Consider the following 23,117-nt stretch of genomic DNA (forward strand, 5'->3'; position numbering starts at 1 on the left):
TAATAGGAACTGAGTATTTTTTTTAAAGAGAATATTCCACTGACTTTTAGGTGATTCTAGCTACTCTGTGGAGAATAAATTAAATAGGGACATAAACAGAAAGAAGAGTCAGGAAGATGTGAATTAAGGACAGGATCCTCGAAACAAAGGGAGGTAGAGAAATTTACAAGACATAAATGAGGCACAAACAACAGGATTAGACGACAGATTGGCAATAGCAATTGGGTGAGGGAAAGAGAAGTAAAAATAAATATATAGAGTCCTCAGCCTGGGAAAGAAGCTTAAGTGGGAGCATTCACTGAAATAAGACGTACAAAAACAAGTACTCCAGGTTACTCACATTACTCAGGCATAAAAATGAGTCTGGAACACAAAAGGAGGAATGCCACAAAACATCACAGGAGACAAAACACTTCAGTTGCATTATAGAGAAAGTACATCAGAGAAATGGGAAAAGGTCATCTGAGGCATGTGAAATGGCCCAGAAGCATAACGGCCTGCAGTCTGTGTGAAAATAGGAAATGTATTACAGGACGGAAGGTAAATAAGAAGTATGACCTACGGTCAGCACTTCATAATCTTCTTTACTATCTAAAAACTGAGCAAACGGTCTTAATGATTCCTGATACCGGGCCATTACTAGAAGATCATGGCTCCATGGTCCTATGACTTCTGCTGAGAACCACCATGAAAAAATAAAGAATTCTTAAGCTCTGTTTAAGTAAAATAACTAACAAAAGAGTAACAAACTTTTGCCAGTTAAATAGCAAATACTCATTGTGGCCATCAACTAATAGCACAGGAATTTCAGAAAGTCAAAAAGCACACATCAGAGAAGAATTTTTAAATATTAGTACCTTTTATGCCGTTAAATTATAAATCTTCCTGAAGGTCCAAAAAGTAGTAAAATTCCCACACTTGTTATTCACCTATAAAAATAACAGTCTACACAAAGCAGTTTTATCTATGCCTCATCATCAATTAATAAACATTTGTGGTTTTGCAATATTTTAACAAAACTGTTAGTTCACACTCATGGACTGTGTTCTACGTGCCAGTCATGATGCTGAGTCCTTTACAGACTTCAGATCATCTCATTCTTTTTTTTTTCTTTTATTTTTTTTAATGTTTTTTATTTATTTTTTTGAGACACAGACAGAGACAGCACGATCAGGGAAGGGTCAGAGAGAGAGGGAGACACAGAATCGGAAGCAGGCTCCAGCTCTGAGCTAGCTGTCAGCACAGAGCCTGACGCGGGGCTCGAACCCACGAACGTAAGATCATGACCTGAGCCAAAGCCGGACGCTTAACCGACTGAGCCACCCAGGCGCCCCTGTATCATCTCATTCTTATCATAATTCTGTCAGATCAGTAAAATCAGTCCTATTTTGCAAATGAGGAATTAAGTAAGAGAGATTAAGTCCCTGCCCAAAGCAATACTTCTCACAATCTATAAATATAGAGCCATTATTTAAACACAAATCTGTTTGACTTCAGCATTTACAAGATTTTATTTCTGACCCTTCTCTAAAAGTGAGTTTTTCTCACAAAGACTGACTCCTCTCCTACAAGAAACATAGACTAACAATGGCCCAAAGAGGGCATGGCTTGAGCTGTAGAAATGTGAGCCGTGAAAATGACAAGCAGAGAGTAAGGGGAATTAAGTATTCTGAAAAACAGCCTCAAGCCATTAAGCATAAAAGTGAACAATAGAAAACTAAGGGCAGAGAAGAGAGTACCTGGACAGTAGCAAAAAGAAACAATTACTCCTTTTATACAGAAGCCGGAACCTCTCCCAGCTGCAAGTATCGATGGCATGGACAGGAGGCTTCTGCAGTAATCTCAGCCAGAGCGAATGTATTTGCAAAACATAAATTGGACATCAGTTCAATCTGTTTAGCAATCCTCACATTTGCTCACAGCGCTGTAATTCCTCTGGCTGTAAATGCTTCTCCATTCTTCTCCAGTCCCCAAACTCCCCTTCCACCACTACAGGAGGGATAATTCGACATTTCCTGGAGTGTCAAAACTCAAGTTCATTCCGCTCATCACTCCGCGTCTCTAACTCATGCCTCCCAGAATATCTGTGTGAAGTCCTGCTCTCCCCCTCTTACACTCGTCTTCATTTTTACTCCTAACGGAACCAACTCTTTCAGATCCTTCAGACGCCCGCAGCTGAACTACAATAGCTAAACGAATTTCCTTGTTTCCGGTTTCACCCACAACCGACCTGTACAGAAATCTCTTGCAGATTAATCTTCCTAATACTTATCTGTGTATCACACTCTCCTCAAGTTCCTTACACGGACCTACTCTTTAGCAAGGCTGTTAATGTTACCAAAACCCAGCCCCATTTACACTTTCATCTCCTACATCCTTATACAAAATTCTGCACTGTACACCTCCCCATACACCCCAGCACCACAAAAAAATCAAATTAAAACTCCTGAAATATAATTTTGAGGTGTCCCACTGGCTCTTCCACCAACGAAAGAAGGAAAATAAACTCAAAGAGCAAGTGATAAACCAATACCTATGTAGAACTCATGTAGAAGAACCAAAGGGTAATAAATTAATATTATTTCTTTGGATTAAATAACACCCTGACTTCAAATTATAATGATACTGGGGGGGGGGGAACTGTTATGATAAACTTTTTTTTAAGAAGCAGTGTCTTTTTAAAATTTTTTTAAAGTTTATTTTAAGAGAGAAAGAGCAAGCACAAGTCATGTAGGGGCAGAGAGAAGCAGAGACTGAATCCAAAGTAGGCTCCGCACCATCAGCTCAGAGCTCAATGTGAGGCTCAAACTCATGAACCATGAGATCATGACCTGAGCTGAGATCAAGCGTTAGAGGCCTAACCAACTGCGCCCCAAAGTATTTTCAAAAGAGCTAAAATAAAATGGGTGAGTAGGATCTGGGTCAGCATTCCAAACAGAAAGAATATAGTTTCATTGCTAACAGCACATGATTTTGAATTAGACAAACTTGCCTTCAAATCTTAGCTCTGCCTCTGATAAACAGTGTGATCTCAAGCAAGTTTCTTAAGCCTCAATCTGGGGAATGCTACTATCTCCTAGCAGTACTGGATGAATCTGAAGATAAAATAAATTATGCACCTACAGCACATTGTATATTGCCCAGTACATGTTAAGAGCTAAATAAAGAGCTTTTCAATCATTATTATTACTGAAGCAAATCTCAGACCCAGTGAAAAGGCTACTTAGCAAGAAGCAGACAGTATATGACAATAGTAAGCAATGAGAATGAGAAATACACACAGACTACTTGAACCATCTGTAGTATTCAGAAGAGTCACCAAAAAGCATATGGCAAAACCACCCATCAAGGTCCTCGGCTAGACTCCCACGTAAAGTCTGGCTGCTCCAGATATACAAAATCTAAAGTTCCTTTCAGCGCTAACCTTCAACAAAAGTGTGTAAGTGCTGTGAACGGGGGGTCTGGACATTCATCACTATTACCTGGTTAACTGCTCTTGTATTTTACTAAGTGTGTAAAGGCTTATTCATGTTCCACTGATCTCACAAATTTGGGGAACAAAGCAACATTTTGACCCCCAGTGAAAAATTCCTAATCACCAGCCAGTCACAAAGAGGGACAGCGACAGTTGCTTTCACTGAAAAATTTACTGCAGCTGAACTCCAAAAATACAAGATTGCCTTCATGTGATCCCAAGGTGGGGAATCTTCAGATCTCCCAGGACTTCACAGGCTCAGTTTAAGAGGGAGAAAAAATAAAATAAAAACAAAACATGACCGGGACAGGAGGTGCGTTCTTGGGTCAGCGGACAAGAAAGAATCGAGGGGACCAAAGGAACAGTATTTCAGATGCTAAACTGAGTCAGTAGGTCTCTAATCTAAACTACACATTACCTGGGAACAAACCTAATTACATGTCACATGCCCAAAACATGTCTTCGCTATCAGGACTTCTTCTGCATACTTAAGATATTTACAAATCTATTCTTTCTCTAAAGAGCTAAAAACAAAGAGATAATACCCTTCTTTTTATGTGAAAAATTGTCTAGAACTGCATTAAATTGAATTAATATTTAACATGTTCATTTACTGACTTTTTTTCAGTGTAATTTCCTAGTCTCACCTAAAGATTTTCACACGTAAAAAGTTATCCTTCCACACATCAAAATCACATTTCTGTATACTTGTTTCTGAATAAAATTCTTTAAACAAATATTTTTTTCTGTATACTTATTTCTGGATGAACTGCTTTAAACAATACTTTTAACAGCTTTCATTTTTATAAATTATGAGAAAAAAAGGATCATATCTGTGAACTTAACTTACGGTTAAGCTTTTACTAATACAATTTTATAATTTTAACAGTGATGAGATTATTTTATCCCACGTTCTGCAGACAAAAAAAATTATATGAATCTGCTCAGTAAAGTTCCAGAAAAGTGTTGATTTCTATTAAAATTAAAATTTGTATTTTAACCATTTCAAAATGATAAATTTATAATATAAATTTTTAAAAATTTTCTATTTACATAGATCATGTCAAAGTAATTCATAATTTTGGTCAGACTAAATACTTAAGGAACTATAAAAGATTGTGATTTAAAACACAAATGGAATGAGGGCACCTGCGTGGCTCAGACATTTAAGCATTCAACTTCAGCTCACGTATGATCTTGAGGTTCCTGAGTTTAACACCCACTGTCAGGCTCTGTGCTGACAGCTCAGAACCTCGAGTCTGCTTCAGACTGTGCCTCCTTCTCTCTCTGCACCCCACTGCTCATGCTCTGTCTCTCTCTCTCCCTCTCTCAAAAATAAATAAACATTTAAAAAAATTTTAAATACAAATGGAATAAATTCATTCTGAATTCTCTCATTTTTAAGAGCCATTTTTATTAAGAAAGATAAAAATTATGTAAAAGTAAAAAATATTATCAATTTAACATAAATGTAAATGATTCAGACATTACTGTAACAGGAGAGAACCAATCATAGATTTACAGCCATTATTACTTACTTCAACTAGACAGAAATAATACGAGGGTATTCAACAAAGTATGGCATTGTAAGGTTTTTTTAATGGAAAAAAATTTTTAACTGTTTCCAAATATAGTCCATAGAGAAATTAAAAGAGTATAAAAATATGTTGAAATTATAAACATTCAGTTTTAATACAAGGGTTTCCTCATCACTCATCTACTTGGTAATTTCAAAAGATATTCCATATACATTCTGCACACACGGCTTCTTTTTCCTCACAGCTGGCCGAGAGAACATACTTAGCGCAATTCATGTGCTGCCGTACTTGTTGCAGTAACAGTAGTAATAATTACATTACTCCAATTTTAAATGTTTTTAAAAAATTATGTGGTTCCAACCTGGTCGCCAAAGTCCTCTGGGAATTTCCACAATACCACCGGATCTGTAAATAATTGACACACGGCATTAAACAGAGGCCAAAGAACACATTTATACCGAAAGTCTTGTAAAATTATCCTATTGTCAGTGCTGTTCAAAATAATTTTTAAATTTTTCTTTAAACATTTACAGTTGATGAGGTTAAAAATAAAGTATTTTGATCTTTAAATGACCTTTAGGAATAGGAACAAATAAAAATAAAAACTTGGTCAGATTATTAAAAACGTTTTCATAACTCATTTTTTATATACTTCAGATTTTAAGATTCTGAAATATGAATTTTCAGATTTAACTACACTTAACACATTAGCTTTAGTTTGAAAAGAAAAATATGAATGTGGTAAATATGTAATCAAATATACTATAGTTCTTAGAAATTAGACCAAGATACATCACCTTAAATTTCCATTTAAAATCCTAAATAAAGATTTACAAACACTGTAATAATGTGTGCTTTGTATAAAATTTCACTTTTAACCATATTTGCAACTCTATAAAGTCTTTTTTAAAATAATAGATATAAGTTGGTAGGTTTAAGGCATCAAGCTTATTTTAAATATAATTGGTATTTGTAGGACATTTTAGAGAAGTTTTTCTAATATATTGTATCTACTTATTTATATATAAAAATCGATGTTGTTTTATAAATATTCCCACTGGTTTTTCATTTTCATTGTTTCTCACAGTATTTCTTTTCTACTTAGTATATTAAAAATAAGCCCTCTTAATTAGCACTAATAAATATTTTGGGGGTGCGTTTTTTAATTCTGTCAAAAACAAACTTCCAAATACCTGTAGATGTGGTTCACAAGGATAGTGTACAATGGATAACATTACTTCTGAAAAAGCCTTTGAAAGCTCAAGATAATGTAAGTAACAAATAACACTGATAACAACAGGATTTGAACTCCACTCCAAGTAAAAAGACTCCGTAGACTAAAGATATCACTTTATGATCTCAGAGTAAAAAATAACAGTTGTATTCCATTTTTTCCACTATTTCATGTTGCTTTTATAAAAATATAATTCAAGAATACATAATTTCAAGGTTTTAACTCTGAAACTCAATATTATTATCTAAAAATATTTTTAGCATGAGCTACCTCTTCTTGCTGTATTACTTAAGTTCAAAAGAATTTTTTCCAATGGTTTTAAATTAAAAAGAAAGCATGCTTTATATAATTAATCTTTTTACTTATTAAGGAATAAAACATTTCTATATAAGTCAATATAAATAAGAAATCATTTAAAATCATTAAATCTTACATAAAATTTAATCCTCTTATATATAAATAATGCCTTATAAATTCAAAAGGTAATAATAAATGATTATGCCTTCATGTAAAACAAAGTGTATATATTTCTAAAATTTATGTGGCATGTATCATAGGTCACCTACAAATTCTCAAGACATGAAAGACTGTGTTGGAAAATATTTACGTGTGAGTTCTGAGTGTGTGTTCTGTTGGAAAATATATACATGTGAGTCAATTTTACCAAAATGGTAGTTATTAAGATTTGAATCTCATAAAACCAAAGTTATATGATGGAATTTTCAAGAAATATTAGGTTATTATTTTGGTAAATTTAATATACTAATGGCCATATAGGCAAATCAACTATACAGAAATATAAAATAGTTTTTTCTTATAATTGACAGTTAAAGAGTTTCAATGTGAGTATTTAAAATATCCCTTTTGAACAATCTCAATTTTATAGCAGTTATTTATGAAAGTGTTTGTGATAAATTTCTTGCATTTATGTATTAAAACCAAAACATTTATCTTGACCCTGTTCACAGCATTTGTCCAAGTACATTTTGCTAACTCCCCTGTTTTATTTCTGTGTCATCTGTTCTTTCACAGAGAAAATGAACAAGTGAATTCATGAAAACAGTACCTACTGGTTTAATTATTTAGTGGAAAATATCCTATTTCTTTTCATAAAACAAAATTTACACTTCAGCCCTCAAAAATTTATTGTAACATGCATCCATGTTTTGAAATGGATTAAAACTTAGATACTGCCTATGTTGTTAGATTTATATCATATCTGACACATCTCTGCAGTAACTTTTCACAAATACTGCAAAGGAAGAAAAAAATGTCTCTGATAAATATAAAAACCTATCTTAAATTTATGTACAAAGACTGAAATTTTCTTTTCCCTGAGGATTCTTTCCAGATACCACACCCGATCTGGCAATGTTAGGTCAATTTTATGCTTATTTTATGGGTGAAAGGATGAGAACTGCTGGCAGTGAAAATCAGCGCTGCCGATGAGAGCCGATAAACACTATGCTGGTCTCCTTACCGAACTCTGCCAGCAACTCAAGGGAGACTCTGTATCTTAACTTGAAAACAACTTGTGCTACCAACAATCTAGAAAACAAATAAATATGAAAGGAAGAATACTTGATTTGTACCTAGATATAGTTCATCTTTTTTTAAAGTTCATTTATTTATTTTGAGAGAGGGAGAAAGAGAGAACCCCAAACAGGCTCTGCTCATGTGCAGAGCCGGACATGGGGATTGAACTCATGCACCATGAGATCATGACCTGAGCCAAAATCAAGCTGGACACTTAACCAACTGAACTACCCAGGTGCCCCAATCTTTTATTTTAATGAGGTGTTACAGGGTAGTAAGGAAAATATAAAAATTTGTATTAAATAAGTGAATTTGGAATCAGAATAAAATATTATTTGTACATCACAAATATTCCAAATTCATGACTAAGTCTTTTTTTAAATGTAAGGTGAGGGGTGCCTGGGTGACTCAGTCGGTTAAGCATCTGACTTCGGCTCAGGTCATGATCTCATGATTTGTGGGTTCGAGCTCCGTGTCAGGCTCTGTGCTGACAGCTCAGAGCTTGGAGCCTGCTTCGGATTCTGTGTGTCCCTCTCTCTCTGCCCCTCGCCTGTTTATGCTTTCTTTCAAAACTAAATAAACATTAAAAAACATTTTTTTGTAAGGCAAGATAAATTCAGCCAAAAATGTTTTCTCCTTTGTAATCGGGTCTTTCACATTTTTTGGCCCTTAACTGAAAACAATGATTAAAATAACTTAGAATACCAGGGTAATAAAACTATACAATTAAAAACTGCAAAGAAAACTTTTTAATTTGCATAAATGAATAGCATTTACTTAATTCTGCAGAATTCATAGATGAATATCTTTAAAATTAAGCATTTATAAAATCACAGTTCAGAGACCAAATACTTTTGAGAGGTAGAATATATAATATCAGTAAGTAACTTTATGGAGTATAGCTCTCAGTGTTGGATTAACCTACCTTGCAGGATCAGAATTTTACGAATGAGGAAACTGAGGCCAAAACAAGAAGTCTGTCTTAGTTATAAGGCTAGTCAGTGTGGGAGACCAGAACCTTCTTAGTGGAGATCTAAAGAGCAGCTATTTTAAATAATTTCCAGAATCAATACATCTGTCTGTCCCATTTAAGTTCAATATATTCCTTTCAAAAATCTATGCACGGCTACAGATATGGGAAAAGTCCCTGTCCTCCAAAGCCCTATAGCACACCTGGAGTGCTCTAGTTTTTGTGCAAACTATTGTTTTAAACAAGGCATCCTATAGAAACATTTGAACTAAACTTGAAAATTCACTGGCTTAGTAATTTAAAAAAATGTTCGTGGGGCGCCTGGGTGGCTCAGTCGGTTAAGCCTCCAATTTCAGCTCAGGTCAGATCTCACGTTCGTGAGTTCAAGCCCCGCGTCAGGCTCTGTGCTGACAGCTAGCTCAGAGCCTGGAGCCTGTTTCCGGTTCTGTGTCTCCTTCTCTCTCTGCCCCACCTCCTCTCATTCTCTGTCTCTCTCTGTATTAAGAATAAATAAAACATTAAAAAATTTAAAAAAGAATAAAAAAAATTTTTTTAAATGTTCGTAATGAAGGAATGGTGATGTCTCTTGAATGTAAATGAGCAAGACTCATTAAAGAAAATGTGTTATTTTATTCCTCCACCAATGGAGATATAATGGTGAACTAAACAAAATCGGGTCTCTAACAATTTATAGAAAAGTAAGTACCTAAAATATATGATGCAAAAAAAGTTAATGAGTGTTAGACTAAAAGGACAGGATACTACAGGGCAACATATGGAAATCTAATCTAATTTAGAGTCACTAAACTACTTAGGAAGGAAAGTACACGCAAACTCAAGTCAGGCAAACAAAGGATGATCTAGGTTCTAAACGTGGGCTGGGGACAGTTTCCAGACTAGAGAAACAAGAAGCATGAAGTCTTGGAAGTTAAGAGAAAACACAATGCACTCTAGAAACTGAAAAAAAAAAAGAGTAATATACCTAGAATACAAAGGAGAAGAGAGAGAATGTCAAGGGATGAAGCTGGAGGGGTAGGGCCAGACTGTACAGAGTTTAAAATGTATGCTGGGAATCATGGAAGCCATTAAAGCAGATGATGGCATAAACCAAATGAGAAAAAAACAACTAGAAATGAACAATGAATACAGCTAGAATGTGTGTCGTTATGAAAATCAAGGGAAGAGGGCATATCTAAAAATTCTCAAACAAATGTGGCAAAACATTAAGCAGGGTGACAACTAAAAATGGCAGCTATATGTAAAGCATAAAGCCACGCTAAAATGAGATGCAGGGGAAGGATGGGAAGTAGAAGGCAGATTCAGGGAGATTATACATTGAGTCTGAATAAGGAAGACAGTGCATGGAGACAACTTATTTAACACGGATTGTACAAGGAAGACGAAAGTAAAGGTAGGAGAAGAGAGAGCTGAAGCTAGATAGATTTGTCTCATTGTTTTCTTTTAGTATGGTGCAGACTTGAACATGGTTAAATGATGATGGGAATTAATGAGCCAGCAGAGAGCCAAAAAGAAAAGAGATGGAATCTCTGAGAAGGCAGGAAGAATGGGATCGTGATCACATAGTGAGATGAGTCTTAGAGCGAAGCTAGAAACGTTTTCCATTAAACGAACAGATATGAATACAAGGAGATTTTAGAATTAGAGGTGCAAATGCAAGAGTTTTGTGTAAAAGATTGCTAATTATTTTCTGTGAAGTGGGAGCAAAACTCTCCACTTAGAGAGAAGTTGTTGGCTTAAGGAGGAAGTGTGAAACAACTGTTTCAGGCATAGTTGAGCACTCAATTTGGTAGGCATCCAACCTAGTGTTTAATGGCAACAATGTGATACTTCCCCATAGTCATCAAACAGCTTAGGCAGAAGAGATAACTGGTAGACTCAGTCAGGGTTGAGGTTTCTGTCAGTCATGAGTGGGGGCTGAGGTTTCTGTCAGTCACGAGTGGGGGCTGAGGTTTCTGTTAGTCATGAGTGATGGAAAGAAAATTTAAACAGAAGAGTAGTTATAGATATTTACTGATTTAAAGCTAATAAAAGGGGAAGTGAGGTTTTCTTTTTTTCTATAAAGTCCATTATTCCTAAATGTTATACCAAATCATGCTAATGCATTTTAAAGGAGTATACTTACAGTAAAAAAAAATTTACTGCATATATCTGAAGACTGTAGAACTGAAAAATAAGGTAAAATCAATACATGGAGCATGTATAATTATAAAATTAAGTGGCTGAAGTTCTGGTCTTATACTAACGAATAAAAATGCTTTCTGTCTCTGATCAGAGGCAGGTACTGAAAAAAGATAAAATCAGTTTCCCTCCTCTCCTCCCTATCTCCTACTTCTTCCCTGCCAAGTTTACTGTAGAAGAATCATTTTCTACATATGCTAAAAAAAAAAAAAAAAAAAAAAAGACCGAAAGGCATGGAATTAGGTAAAGACAGTGAAATTTACTTTTTCCAGCTTTACTGATAACTGAAATATAACATTAAGGTGTGCAATTTGATTCAATAAACACATATGTGAAATGGTTACAGTTAAGTTAGTTAACACAACACACATCCTTGCATAATTGCTAATTTATTGTTTTGTTGTTGTGATGGTGAGAATATTAAACCTCTACCCTCAGAGAATTTTCACGAATACGATCTGGGATTGTTAACTACAGTCCTTACACTGTACATTAAATCCCTGGAATTCACTCATGTTATTGTAAGTTATCATAAGTTGTACCCTTTGACCAACATCTCTCCCTCAGCTCCTGGCAACCACCATTCTACTCTCTCTTTCTCTGCGTTCCATGTTTTTAGATTCCCATGTGAGCGAGAGCATAGAGTATATGTCTTTCTCTGACTTATTTCACTTAGAATAACACCCTCAAAATGAATCTATGTTGTTGCAAATGGCAATACACTGTTTTTCTCTAGTGCTGAATAATGCTTCATTATACATACATATATGTATACACATGTTTCACTATACACACACATATACATCATATTTGCTTTAACCATTCATCAATTGATAGATATTTAGGTTGTTTTCATCTCTTGACTGTTGAGAATGTTACAGTGAACATGGGATTATAAGTGGAAAAATGTTTATTCAAATTCTCTATCATTTATTTTTTTGAGAGACAGAGAGAGAGACAGAGAGAGAGAGAGAGAGAGAGAGAGAGAGAGAGAACATGAGAGAGTCAAAGGAAGAGAGAGAGAGAATCTTAAGCTCAGCGTGGACCCCGACACAGGGTTTGATCCCACAACCAGGGGGTCATAACCTGAGCTGAAATTAAGAGTTGGACATCCAGCTGACGGAACCACTCAGGTGTCTCTCCTCTGCCTACTTTTTAATTGAATTATTTGGGGTTTTGTTATCGTATGAGTTCTATGAGTTCAATTTATATTTTTGATATTAACCTCTTACCAGATATATAAGCCAAAAACTGTATGATCTCATTCATATGTGGAATCTAAAAACATATATATGATTTGCCAATAATTTTCTCCCATTCTGTAGGTTGCTTTTTCATTTTGTTGATTGTTTCTTTTGATGTATAGAAGCTTTTTAGTTTGATGTAGTCCCATTAATGATTTCTGCTTTTGTTGCTTACACTTCTGGTGTCATATCTAAAATATCACTGATAAGACTGATGACAAGGAGCTTATCATCTGTATTTTCTTCTAGGAGTTTTTTTTAATGTTTATTTACTTTGAAAAGAGCACACTCAAACAGAGAAGGGTGGTTGGGGGTGGGGGGGAGAGGGAGGGGGGGAGAGAGAGAGAGAGAGAGAGAGAGAGAGAGAGAGAGAGAGAGAGAGAATCCCAAGCAGTCTCTTACTGTCAGTGCAGAGCCCAATGTGGGGCTCAAACTCATGAAACATGAGTTCATGACCTGAGCTGAAGCCAAGAGTTGGACATTTAATAAACTGAGCCACTTAGGCACCCCTCTTCTAGGAGTTTTATGGATTCAGATCTCATGTTTAAGTCCTTAAAACCCATTCAAGTAAGTTTTGGTGACTGATGTAAAACAAAACTGATCAAATTTCACCCATTTGCATGTGGATATCCAGTTTTCCCAACACCATTTATTTAAAGAGACTATCCTTCCCACATTGAGTATTCTTGACTCCCTTGTGAAATATTTGTTGACCATATACATGTGGTTTGATTTCTGGGCTCTGAATTCTGTTCCATTAGTCCACATGTCTGTTTTCTTTGTCAGTAGCATACTGTTTTGATTACTATAGTTTGTAACATAATTTGAAATTTGGAAGTGTGATGCCTCTAATTTTGTTCTTTCTCAATATGTTTTTTTGTTTTTTGTTTTTTGCTATTTGGAGTCTTGTGGCTCCATATAAATTTTATGATTGTCCTTCTAGTTCTACAAAAAAAAAAATTCCATCAGGACTCTGATAAATATATTATATTTATATATATAAACAAATCATCTATGAATCTATAGAAGGATTTGGCTAACATGAACAAAATGTTAACAATATTAATGCTTCTGATCCATGATGATGAAATATCTTTCTATTTATTTGTGTCTTCATTAATTTCTTTCTTCAGTGTCTTACAGTTTTCAGTGTACACATCTTTCACACTTGATTATATTCATTTCTAAGTATTTTACTGTCTTTCATGCTATTATAAATAGACTGTGTTATTTCTTTTTCAGATAGTTCACTATTAGTGTATGAACTGCAACTGATTTTTTGTCTGTTGAGTTTGCATCCTGAAATATTATGGAATCTGTTCATTAGTTCTAAAAAAATTTTAGTGCAGTCTTTAGGATTTCCTATTATCCAGATCATGTCATCAGCAAAAAATTTGCTTCTTTCTTTCCCATTTAGATGCCTTTTATTTCTTTTCTTGCCTAACGCTCCTAAGACTTCTACTACTATGTTAAATGAGAGTGGTGAGAATGGGCCTCCTCGTCTTGTTCTTGATCTCACTGGGTAAGTTTTTACTTTTTACCATTGAGTATAATGTTAGCTGTAGGGCTGTCACAAGGGTACTTTATATTGTTGAGGAATGTTCTTTCTATACCTAAATTGTTGAGAGGTTTTTTAAGTTTTCACATTTTTTTAGTTTATTTACGTATTTTTGAGAGAGGGAGACAGAGAGAGAGGGAGAGAGAGAATCCCAAGCAGATTCCACACCATCAGCATGGAGCCAATTGTGGGGCTTGAACCCACAAACCGAGAGATCATGACCCAAGCTAAAACCAAGTCAGATGCTCAACTGACTGAGCCACCCAGGCACCCCTAATTTGTTGAGAGTTTTAATCAGGGAAGATGAAAATTTATCAAATACTTTTTCTGATCTGTTGAGATGATATGATCTTTATCTTTCATTGTATTAATGTGGTATATCAATCACATTTATGGGTTTTCACATGTTGAACCATCTTTGAATCCCAGGAATAAATCTCACTTAATCCTGGTTTGTTATCTTTTTTTTTTAATTTCAAGATCTAACTAGCTTTATTAAGTGATTAATAAATTAGGCAGCACACCATCTAGCACGTAGAGGGAAGGTCCCTAATATATGATCCTTTTAATCTGCCACTGATTTGGGTTTGCTAACATTTCATTGAAAAGTTTTGCATCTATATTCACCAGGAATATTGGCCTATAGTTTTCCTTTCTTTTAGTATCATTATCTTGCTTTTGGTATTAGGTAATATTGGCCTGATAAAATGAGCCTGGGAATGTTCTCTCCTTTTCAATTTTTTGGAAGAGAATAACTGGCATCGATTCTTCTCAAGTTTTTGGTAAATTCACCCATGAAGTCATTTGGTCTTAGACTTTTTTTAATGGGAGGTTTTTAACTGATGATTAAATTTCCTCATTTATCATTGGTCTGTTCAGATTTTCTATTTCTTCCTGATTCAGACATAGTAGGTCATGTGTTTGAATGGTTGAATGTATCCATTTCTTCTAGGTTGTCTAATTGTTGACATATAGTTGTTCATGGTAGTCTTTTATTTTTACAATACTTTGTACTTCTATGGTATCACATGTAATGTCTTCTTTTTCACTTATAATTTTATTTGAGTCCTTCCTCTTTTACTTGGTAAATCCACTAAGGTTTTGTAAATTTTATTTATCTTTTCAAAAAAACAACTCTTAGGAGCACCTGGGTGGCTCAGTTGATTAAGTGTCTGACTTCAGCTCAAATCATGTTCTCAGGGTTTGTAACTTAGGCCCGCATCAGGTTCTATGCTGACAACTCAGAGTCTGGAGTGTGCTTAGAATTCCGTGTCTCCCTCTCTGTCTCTGTTCCTCCATTGCTTGCTCATTCTCTCAAAATAAATAAATAAATTAATTAATTAATTAATTTAATTAAATAAAATTTTTTAAAGTTATTGAAAAAACAACTCTTAGTTTTATGAATCTTTTCTATTATTTCTCTATCCTTCATTTATATCTGCTCTAATCTTTATCTTGTTCATTCTGCTAATTTTTAGCTTCATTTGTTCTTTTTCTAGTTCTTTGAGGTATAAAGTTAAATTGAGATATTTCTTTTTCCCTAATGCAGGCATTTATTACTATAAACTTTCTCTTTGCACTGCTCTTACTCCGTCCCACAAGTTTTGTTGTTATGCTTCCATATCTGTTTTAGCACATTTTTTTGTCTCTTTTGATTTAATCTTTGATGAATTAATTGTTCAGCAGTATGTTAATGATTTCCACACATTTTTTAATTTTCCAGTTTTCCTCTTGTTATTGATTTCTAGTATGGCTGGAAAAAATATTTGGTATCATTCAATCCTTTTATATTCACTGATCATTTTGTGAACTAATACATAGTCTATCCTAGGGATAGTTTCCCTGTGTCCTTGAGAAGAATATGTGTTCTCCTGTTATTGGACGGAACATTCTGTAATGTCTGTTAAGGCCATTCGATCTAACGTATGGTTCAAATCCAATGTTTCCTTATTGATTTTCTGCCTGGATGATTTAACCATTGTTGAAAGCAGGGTATTAAACTCCTCTACTATCACATTGATAGCTATTACTCCTTTCACACTTGTTAGTATTTCCTTGATATCTTTATGTATTCTGATGTAGGATGCATATGTATTTACAATTATACAATCTTCACACCTGACTCCTTTATCATCATATGAGGACCTTGTCTCTTGTTACAGCTTTGACTTAGTTTACTTTGTGTAATACAAATATTTATCTCTGCTCACTTTTTTCCATCACTTCTCTTTGAGTCTTAAGTTAGTTTCTTATAGGAAGCATAGAGCTGGGTCTTGTTTTCTTAATCTTCAGCCACTGTATACCTTTGATTGAACAGTTTAGTCTTACATTTAGAGAAATTATTTATAGGTAAGGACATACTATTTTTTTAAGTAGTTTATTGTCAAATTGGTTTCCATACAACACCCAGTGCTCTTCCCCACAAGTGCCCTCCTCCATCACCACCACCTCTTTCCCCCCCTCCCCCTTCAACCCTCAGTTCATTTTCAGCATTCAATAGTCTCTCAAGTTTTGCGTCCCTCTCTCTCCCCAACTCTCTTTCCCTCTTCCCCTCCCCCTGGTCCTCCATTAGGTTTCTCCTGTTTTCCTGTTAGACCTATGAGTGCAAACATATGGTATCTGTGGTAAGGACATACTATTATCATCTTGTTAATTGTTTACTGGCTGTTTGGCAGTTCTTTTCTTCCTTTCTGCTGTCTTCCTTTGTGATTTTCCATAGCAGTATATCCCCTCTCTTTAATCTTGTATCTACTATAGATTTTTGTTTTCTAGTTACTAAGGCTTACTTGGAAAATTTTACAATCACATACAAAAATTCCTCCCTTTAGTCCTCCTGACATACATACATTTTATGTTTTTGATGTCATACTTGACATCTTTTTTATATTGCATAGCCATTAACAAATTATCATAGTTATAGCCATTTGTAATACTTTTGTCCTTCAACCTTTTTTTACTATTAGCATTCTTCAGCTCCAAAATTTCTATTTGGTTATTTGTTAGGTTTTCCATCTTTGTTGCACTCCACATTTGTTCTTATATTGTTTTCCTGATATATTTAAATTGTTTATGTGTTCTCTTATAGCACTTAACATCATGAAAACAATTTTTATCAATTCTTTATCAAGAAATTCCTGGATTTCCACTTCTTTGGGGCTAATTACTAGAGATTCACTGCACTTCTTTGATGGAGTTATAATTCACTGATTCTTCATGATTCCTGTAGCCTTAATAGGCATATACACATTTGCAAAAATAGCAACTTCTTCCAGATGTTACAAACTGACTTCTTAAAGGGAAGACTTTCCCTTGCAGGTTGGGGCATAATGGAGTGTGCTGTGACTATGTCTGAATGAGGGAGAAACAGAAAATCTGAATAGACCAATGATAAATGAGGAGATTTAATCATCAGTTAAAAACCTCCCAATAAAGAAAAGTCTAAGACCAAATGACTTTATGGGTGAATTTACCAAAAACTTGAGAAGAATCAATGCCAGTTCTTATTATTCTCTTCCAAAGAATTGAAAAGGAGAGGCTCATTTTATAAGGCCAATATTACCTGATACTAAAAGCAAGATAATGATACTAAAAGAAAGGAAAACTATAAGCCAATATTCCTAGTGAATATAGATGAAAAAATTTTTAATGAAATATTAGCAAACCCAAATCAGTGGCATATTAAAAGGATCATATATTAGGGACCTTCCCTCTACTTGTTAGATGGCGTGCCGCCTAATTTATTAATCACTTAATAGAGCTAGTTAGATCTTGAAATTTAAAAAAAAGGTAACAAACCAGGAGCAAGTGAGACTTATTCCTGGGATTCAAAGATGGTTCAACATGTGAAAACCCATAAATGTGATTGATATACCACATTAACAGAATGAAAGACAAAGATCATATCATCTCAACAGATCAGAAAAAATGTTTGATAAAATTTCATCTTTCTTGATTAAAACTCTCAACAAATTAGGGGTGCCTGGGTGGCTCAGGCAGTTGAGCATCTGACTCTTGGTTTTGGCTTGGGTCATGGCTCTCGGTTTGTGGGTTCAAGCCCCACACTGGGCTGCCAGCGTGGTACTCAGGCTCCAAACAGGGGAAGGGTGGGTGGGAGGAACAGAAAGGAACCCAGGCAGCCGGCATCAGTGAACACATATCTGTGGGGTGGAAACCAATAAAATTCACAGAGGGTTAACTGGGAAACACAGTCGCTCTCACTGTGTGACTGCTAGAGAGCATATGTTTCCTTCTCAGTCCTAGCCATCTTTAATGTATCTCATCTCAGCTTTGCCAGTCTTTGCGGGGAGTGAAATTGAACCAGGACCTTAATGTGGTACCCCCAAAAGTGGGGAATTCTGCCCACTATCCCCTCCTTGAAATGGAAACTCTTTCTGGATGGAAAGTTCCCTCTTGGCACTGAGCAATGTCAGCTTGGTACTGAGATGATGCAGGCATAATACAGCTGTTCTTCCTTCTCCAGGGCAGCTGTTCTCAAGTTTTCTGTTATACTCTGTTGCTAAAGTTTCTTAAGTGGACTCCAGGGCTCTCTAAGAACTGTGTTTGTTTTGTGACAGCTGTCTAACTGTTAATTGGTGTTGGAGAATGGTGACTGGGTTCTTGATTCTTCCATCTTGTGCTAATGCCATACCCCTAAAATTTTAAGTTTCACTACCTCTACTAAAATAGTCTGCAAATTCAATTACTGAAATTTTATATCTAGTCTGATCATAATAAAAGTATTTTTAAAAGCAACCAATTGTCTCATTGAGGGCCACAGATGACCTTGATGAAGCCAGAGATCCAGAAAACCAATATCCTGCCATTTTTCCTTGACACACACTCCAGCAAAACACAATTTACAGCACTGTGGAAAGATCTCACTATCGACAAGATATCTAACCATCTTTACTGATCCACCCACAAAAAAACAATAATCATAGATTGCATAACTCTGTAAACTTTAAGACTACTAGCAACAGTAAAAGTAAAAACAAATTCATCGCTGAAAAATGTCAAATTCAGGCTACATTTAATCTCAATAAAATATACATAGTAAGGTATTTTTACAAATTATTTTAAAATTAACATACAGATGATAACACAGAATTTTAGCAACTTCTTAAAGGTCTATTCAGTAGTTCTCAAACTTTAGCATGCAACACAAATGTGTAGAGAGTTTGTTAAGATATAGCTCTCTGGGTCCCACTTCTAGACTTCTAAGTCAATAGGTCAAAAGTGTGTCTGAAAAAATGCATTTCTAACAAGTTCCCAAGTGATACCACTGCTACTGACCTTGAGAACTAGTAGTATAGACCACGTACAGCATGTGTTAAAGAATTTAGGGAGCAGTGCCTGGGTGGCTCAGTCGGTTAAGCATCCAACTGTTGACTTTTGATATTGGTGACTCCTGATAATCGGCTCAGGTCAGAATCAAGCCCTCCATTGGGCTCCTTGCTGACAGTGTGAAGCCTGCTTGGGATTCCCTCTCTCTCTCTCTCTCTCTCTCTCTCTCTCTCTCTCTCTCTCTCTATCCTGCCCCTGCTCACATGCATGCACTCTCTCTCAAAATAAGTAAATAAACTTTAAAAAACTTTTTAAAAAAGAATTTAGTATTTCCTGGCTGGAAATATTCTTTAAAATATGACAATAAACAATTCAGAATTTCCTTTATTACATATATGTTTTGCTTGGCAAAAAGTATATCTTCAAAGGGCTAGGAAGAAACATCTACCATAACAGTTATAGGAGGAGATAATTTTTGCAAAAAAGTTGTTACTAAGTCTGAAAAAACAATTTTGTCTAAAAAAACATTCCTGTGCTGATAATTATTAATACTATAATTCCACTTCGATGGAAAAATGAAAATCATTTTATTTCAAAGTTAAGTGCTTTATGACACTGGAACTATATGATTTGAGGAACAATGATGGGGGGCTATAGTTACATACACATGAAGATATATCGTCCACTATTCTTTTTATCCCTGCATGCCATACACGTAAACACTGGCAGTCCATATCTAAATAAGATATATATCGTTTTTGTACCTTCCTATGTGAGATATCTGTGAGAAAATAACTTTTTGTTGTGCCTTCTTACAATGCTTTCTTTCATAGAATTTAAGCAATTAGTTCCAAATTGAATAATAGAAAGAATAAATGCCAGTATCTGCAAATGTAAAAACTAAGTTAAGGTCTCTGTTTTGTCCTCCACCCCTTTTTGGAGTTTTCAAAAAAAGGTTCATTGTGTATGAATAGTATCATAGAGTTTTCTGAATGGGAGAGGGCCTTAAAGACTCTTTTTTATCACTCTATACTCAGGAAGTTCTATTGTAACCCATGTCTGAAGCTACTAATATTGAAGCCAAGACTAGAATCCAGATATCCTTGTTTCTAATATGACATCCTTTCTAAAATATGCTGCTGCATATAAAAGCACACTATGAATAAGCCAAATTTTTTCTACTTTGGTGATCTTTAATTTGATTGTTCATTGAGTGGACATCAGTTTAAGGCATATCCACAAGTTTGGAAAATTTCCTTACTGAGTGGCTTGGTCAGTTAAGCTTCTGACTTCAGATCAGGTCGTGATCTCACGGTTCATGGGTTCTTGGGTTCCAGCCCCAAGTTCCAGCTCTGCTAAAAGCTGAGAGCCTAGAGCCTGTCTTAGATTCCGTATTTCCCTCTGTCTCTGCCCCCGCCCTGCTCATGCATGCTCGCTCACTCTCTCTTTCAAAAATAAACAGTAAGGGGCACCTGGGTGGCTCAGTCAGTTGAGTGGCCGGCTTCAGCTCAGGTCATGATCTCACGGTTCATGGGTTTAAGCCCCACGTGGGGCTCTGTGCTGACAGCCAGCTCAGAGCCTGGAGCCTGCTTCTGATTCTGTGTCTCCCTCTCTCTGACCCTCCCGTGCTCACACTGTCTTTCTCTGTCTCTCAAAAATAAATAAAATATATTAAAAAAATTTTTAAATATAATAAAATAAACATTAAAAATTTTTTAAAAAGAAAGAAAACTTCCTAACTATAGGAAGATATTATCAAACCATATATTTAATTTTTTTTGTAAAATAATGACCTACACCCGACTGATTTCCTCTGAACAATACTTGAAAATGTGTGTGAAGTAACTTAGAAATGGACATTAATTACTAGTAGATCCAAATCAATACACTCTCATTCTGGAGATAAAATATTCTTCATTGTATCATTTGAGTTTCATTTACATATATTAAAAAAGCTCAAGGCAATGAAATTATTATTTGAAGATGTTTTATGTTATAGCCAGTTATAAAAATAGCATAGATCACACTTCTTTTTGTGGCCCTACATAACGTACATATTTAAATTAAAAGTACCCAATTTAGGAAATTTGTCAGTATGTTCACCCTCTTAAAAACATATATAAGCAGTGGTGCAAAAAAACATCTAATCTAATGATCCCACTGTGTTTATCTTCACTCTGAAGAATTATCTGGATAATCAAGCAATTCCTCCAGTAAAATTATTTAGGTTGCTTTTGAAACTCAAACTATAGAAGGAATTCAATTGATAATTATAGTCTTTCCAAATGTTTCTTCCTAGAATGATCTAAAATTAGCATCACAACTGCAAACAATGAAGCTCTCATTACTCATACATAAACAAATTCTAGCTAAAGCAATGAAAATGGAGCTTCAAAGAACTTAAGAAAAATATAATCCGTGTCAGTTAGATATATCATTTTGCTACTTCCATTTCTTTTAAATAAGATCTATTATAATAAAATGAAAACCCTCATCAATCACCTGATAGAGTCATTCCAAACTTAACCAAACAGGGCTAATGGGTGAGAATTGAATTGAAAACACCTTGACAAAGAAAGCAATTGCTTTTCTTCGCACTCCTCTGAAGCGGTGGGTGATCATAGTAATCGAACCATCAACAGTGAGGGGCCTTCTGTCCCAAGGGCCCTTCATGAGAGTTAAAAAAAAAAAAATCAACAACAAAAAGGGAAAGAAATGCTGTACCACAGATGTTCAATCTTGATTAATCTATGACAAGGAACTTACAACTGAGAATCAATGTTTTGACGTTTTTCAGATACCCATCATTTAAAGCCAACACAAAAGTTTTTATAAGAACATGGGGTAGGAGGGGGAGTTAATAGGTTGCTTATAAGGAAGATAGTCTTTCATACAAAATCTCAAATACCTTTTAGACAGCTGAGATGTTCATCACATCCCAAACCAAGAGCTGTCATCATGACTCCCTTAAACAGGAAAGCAGGCAATAGGCCATATTTTGTTAGCTCTCAGACTGTTATTTTTATATATTCCTTCTATAGGTATATAAAAAATAAAAAGATGTGTTTATATCCACAGTACTTATATTTAACTCTTCAAACTAAAACAGATTTTCAAGAAATACAGCATTAACATGAAACCTCAGAAATGTAAAATTAATTGACCTTCATAAAGCAGTTTCAGTGTATTTATCATATTTAAAATAATTTGTATATTACACCAAAAAATAATTATAAACAAAAGTGCAAATCGGGTCAAAGCTTCTCTTGTTTGATAGATAGTCTTAAGTATAGTAGATTCCAGCACTCCTGGATATAACAGACACATTTTCAATCCTTTGGAAAAAAGCCAAAGATAATGAATATACTAGCTATAAAAATAACCCAAAACTTGCTAAAATGAAAATCGGTGTGAGCTATATTAAGAATAACTAGTAAAAACATTTTAAAACTAGTTTTAAAATGAAAATAAAATTACAACAGAATATCAAAGCACCACATCAGGCCATGTCATCTACTTTTTTCAAAATAACTCGTTAGGATCAAATTAAATAGAGAAGAAATTTAAGACTCAAACAAATAAATTCATTATGGGATTTAATATAAATGCAGTAACTCCTCATCATATTTTTCTCTGTATTTCCAGAGCCTAACAATGAACTCTGTGACACCAGAGAGATACTCAGGCAAGCAGGTCTGTCCTCTAGAAGAGAAAGTGAAACCAAGTCTTGCCAAAGATGAGTTTGCAATTCAGTACTATAGAAAAATCTACAAACCATCAGAAACAGAATTAAGTCCCCTTTCTCCCTCAAAGACTTAAAACATTGAAATTATCTGAAACAGTATATGTAATAAGAATGTTTAAAATGATTAAAGAATAAAGACTTAAAACATGAGCAAGCAAAGAGAGATTTTATTTTCTTTCTTTTTTTTCAAAATAGGAAAATTTTGGAGCATCTGGGTGGCTCAGCCAGTTAAGCGTCTGACTCATGATTTCAGCTCAGGTCATGGTCTTGTGGTTTGTGAGTTTGAGTCCCACAATGGGCTCTGCACTGAAACTGTATAGAGCCTGCTTGGGATT

The 23,117-nt window shown here is 34.9% G+C and overlaps 1 protein-coding gene across 5 annotated transcripts in view; it reads right to left on the minus strand.

The window, feature by feature from the left end:
- Positions 1 to 23,117, minus strand: part of DENND1B (DENN domain containing 1B) — a 252,763-nt gene that overhangs the window by 173,867 nt on the left and 55,779 nt on the right. For 3 of the 5 annotated variants that reach the window (XM_029935402.1, XM_029935405.1, XM_029935404.1), the window contains exons 1-2: positions 21,540 to 21,676; positions 5,375 to 5,418 (exon numbers count right to left, since the gene is read on the minus strand). In XM_029935402.1, the coding sequence (XP_029791262.1) occupies positions 5,375 to 5,418; positions 21,540 to 21,552 (57 nt within the window). In that variant the 5' untranslated portion in view covers positions 21,553 to 21,676. Of the gene's footprint in view, positions 1 to 5,374; positions 5,419 to 21,539; positions 21,678 to 23,117 lie in introns of those variants that run through there. The other 2 variants (XM_029935401.1, XM_029935406.1) reach the window with 2 other exon arrangements.

Source organism: Suricata suricatta, chromosome 3 (genome assembly GCF_006229205.1).
Source record: "Suricata suricatta isolate VVHF042 chromosome 3, meerkat_22Aug2017_6uvM2_HiC, whole genome shotgun sequence".
Classification (NCBI taxonomy): domain Eukaryota; kingdom Metazoa; phylum Chordata; class Mammalia; order Carnivora; family Herpestidae; genus Suricata; species Suricata suricatta.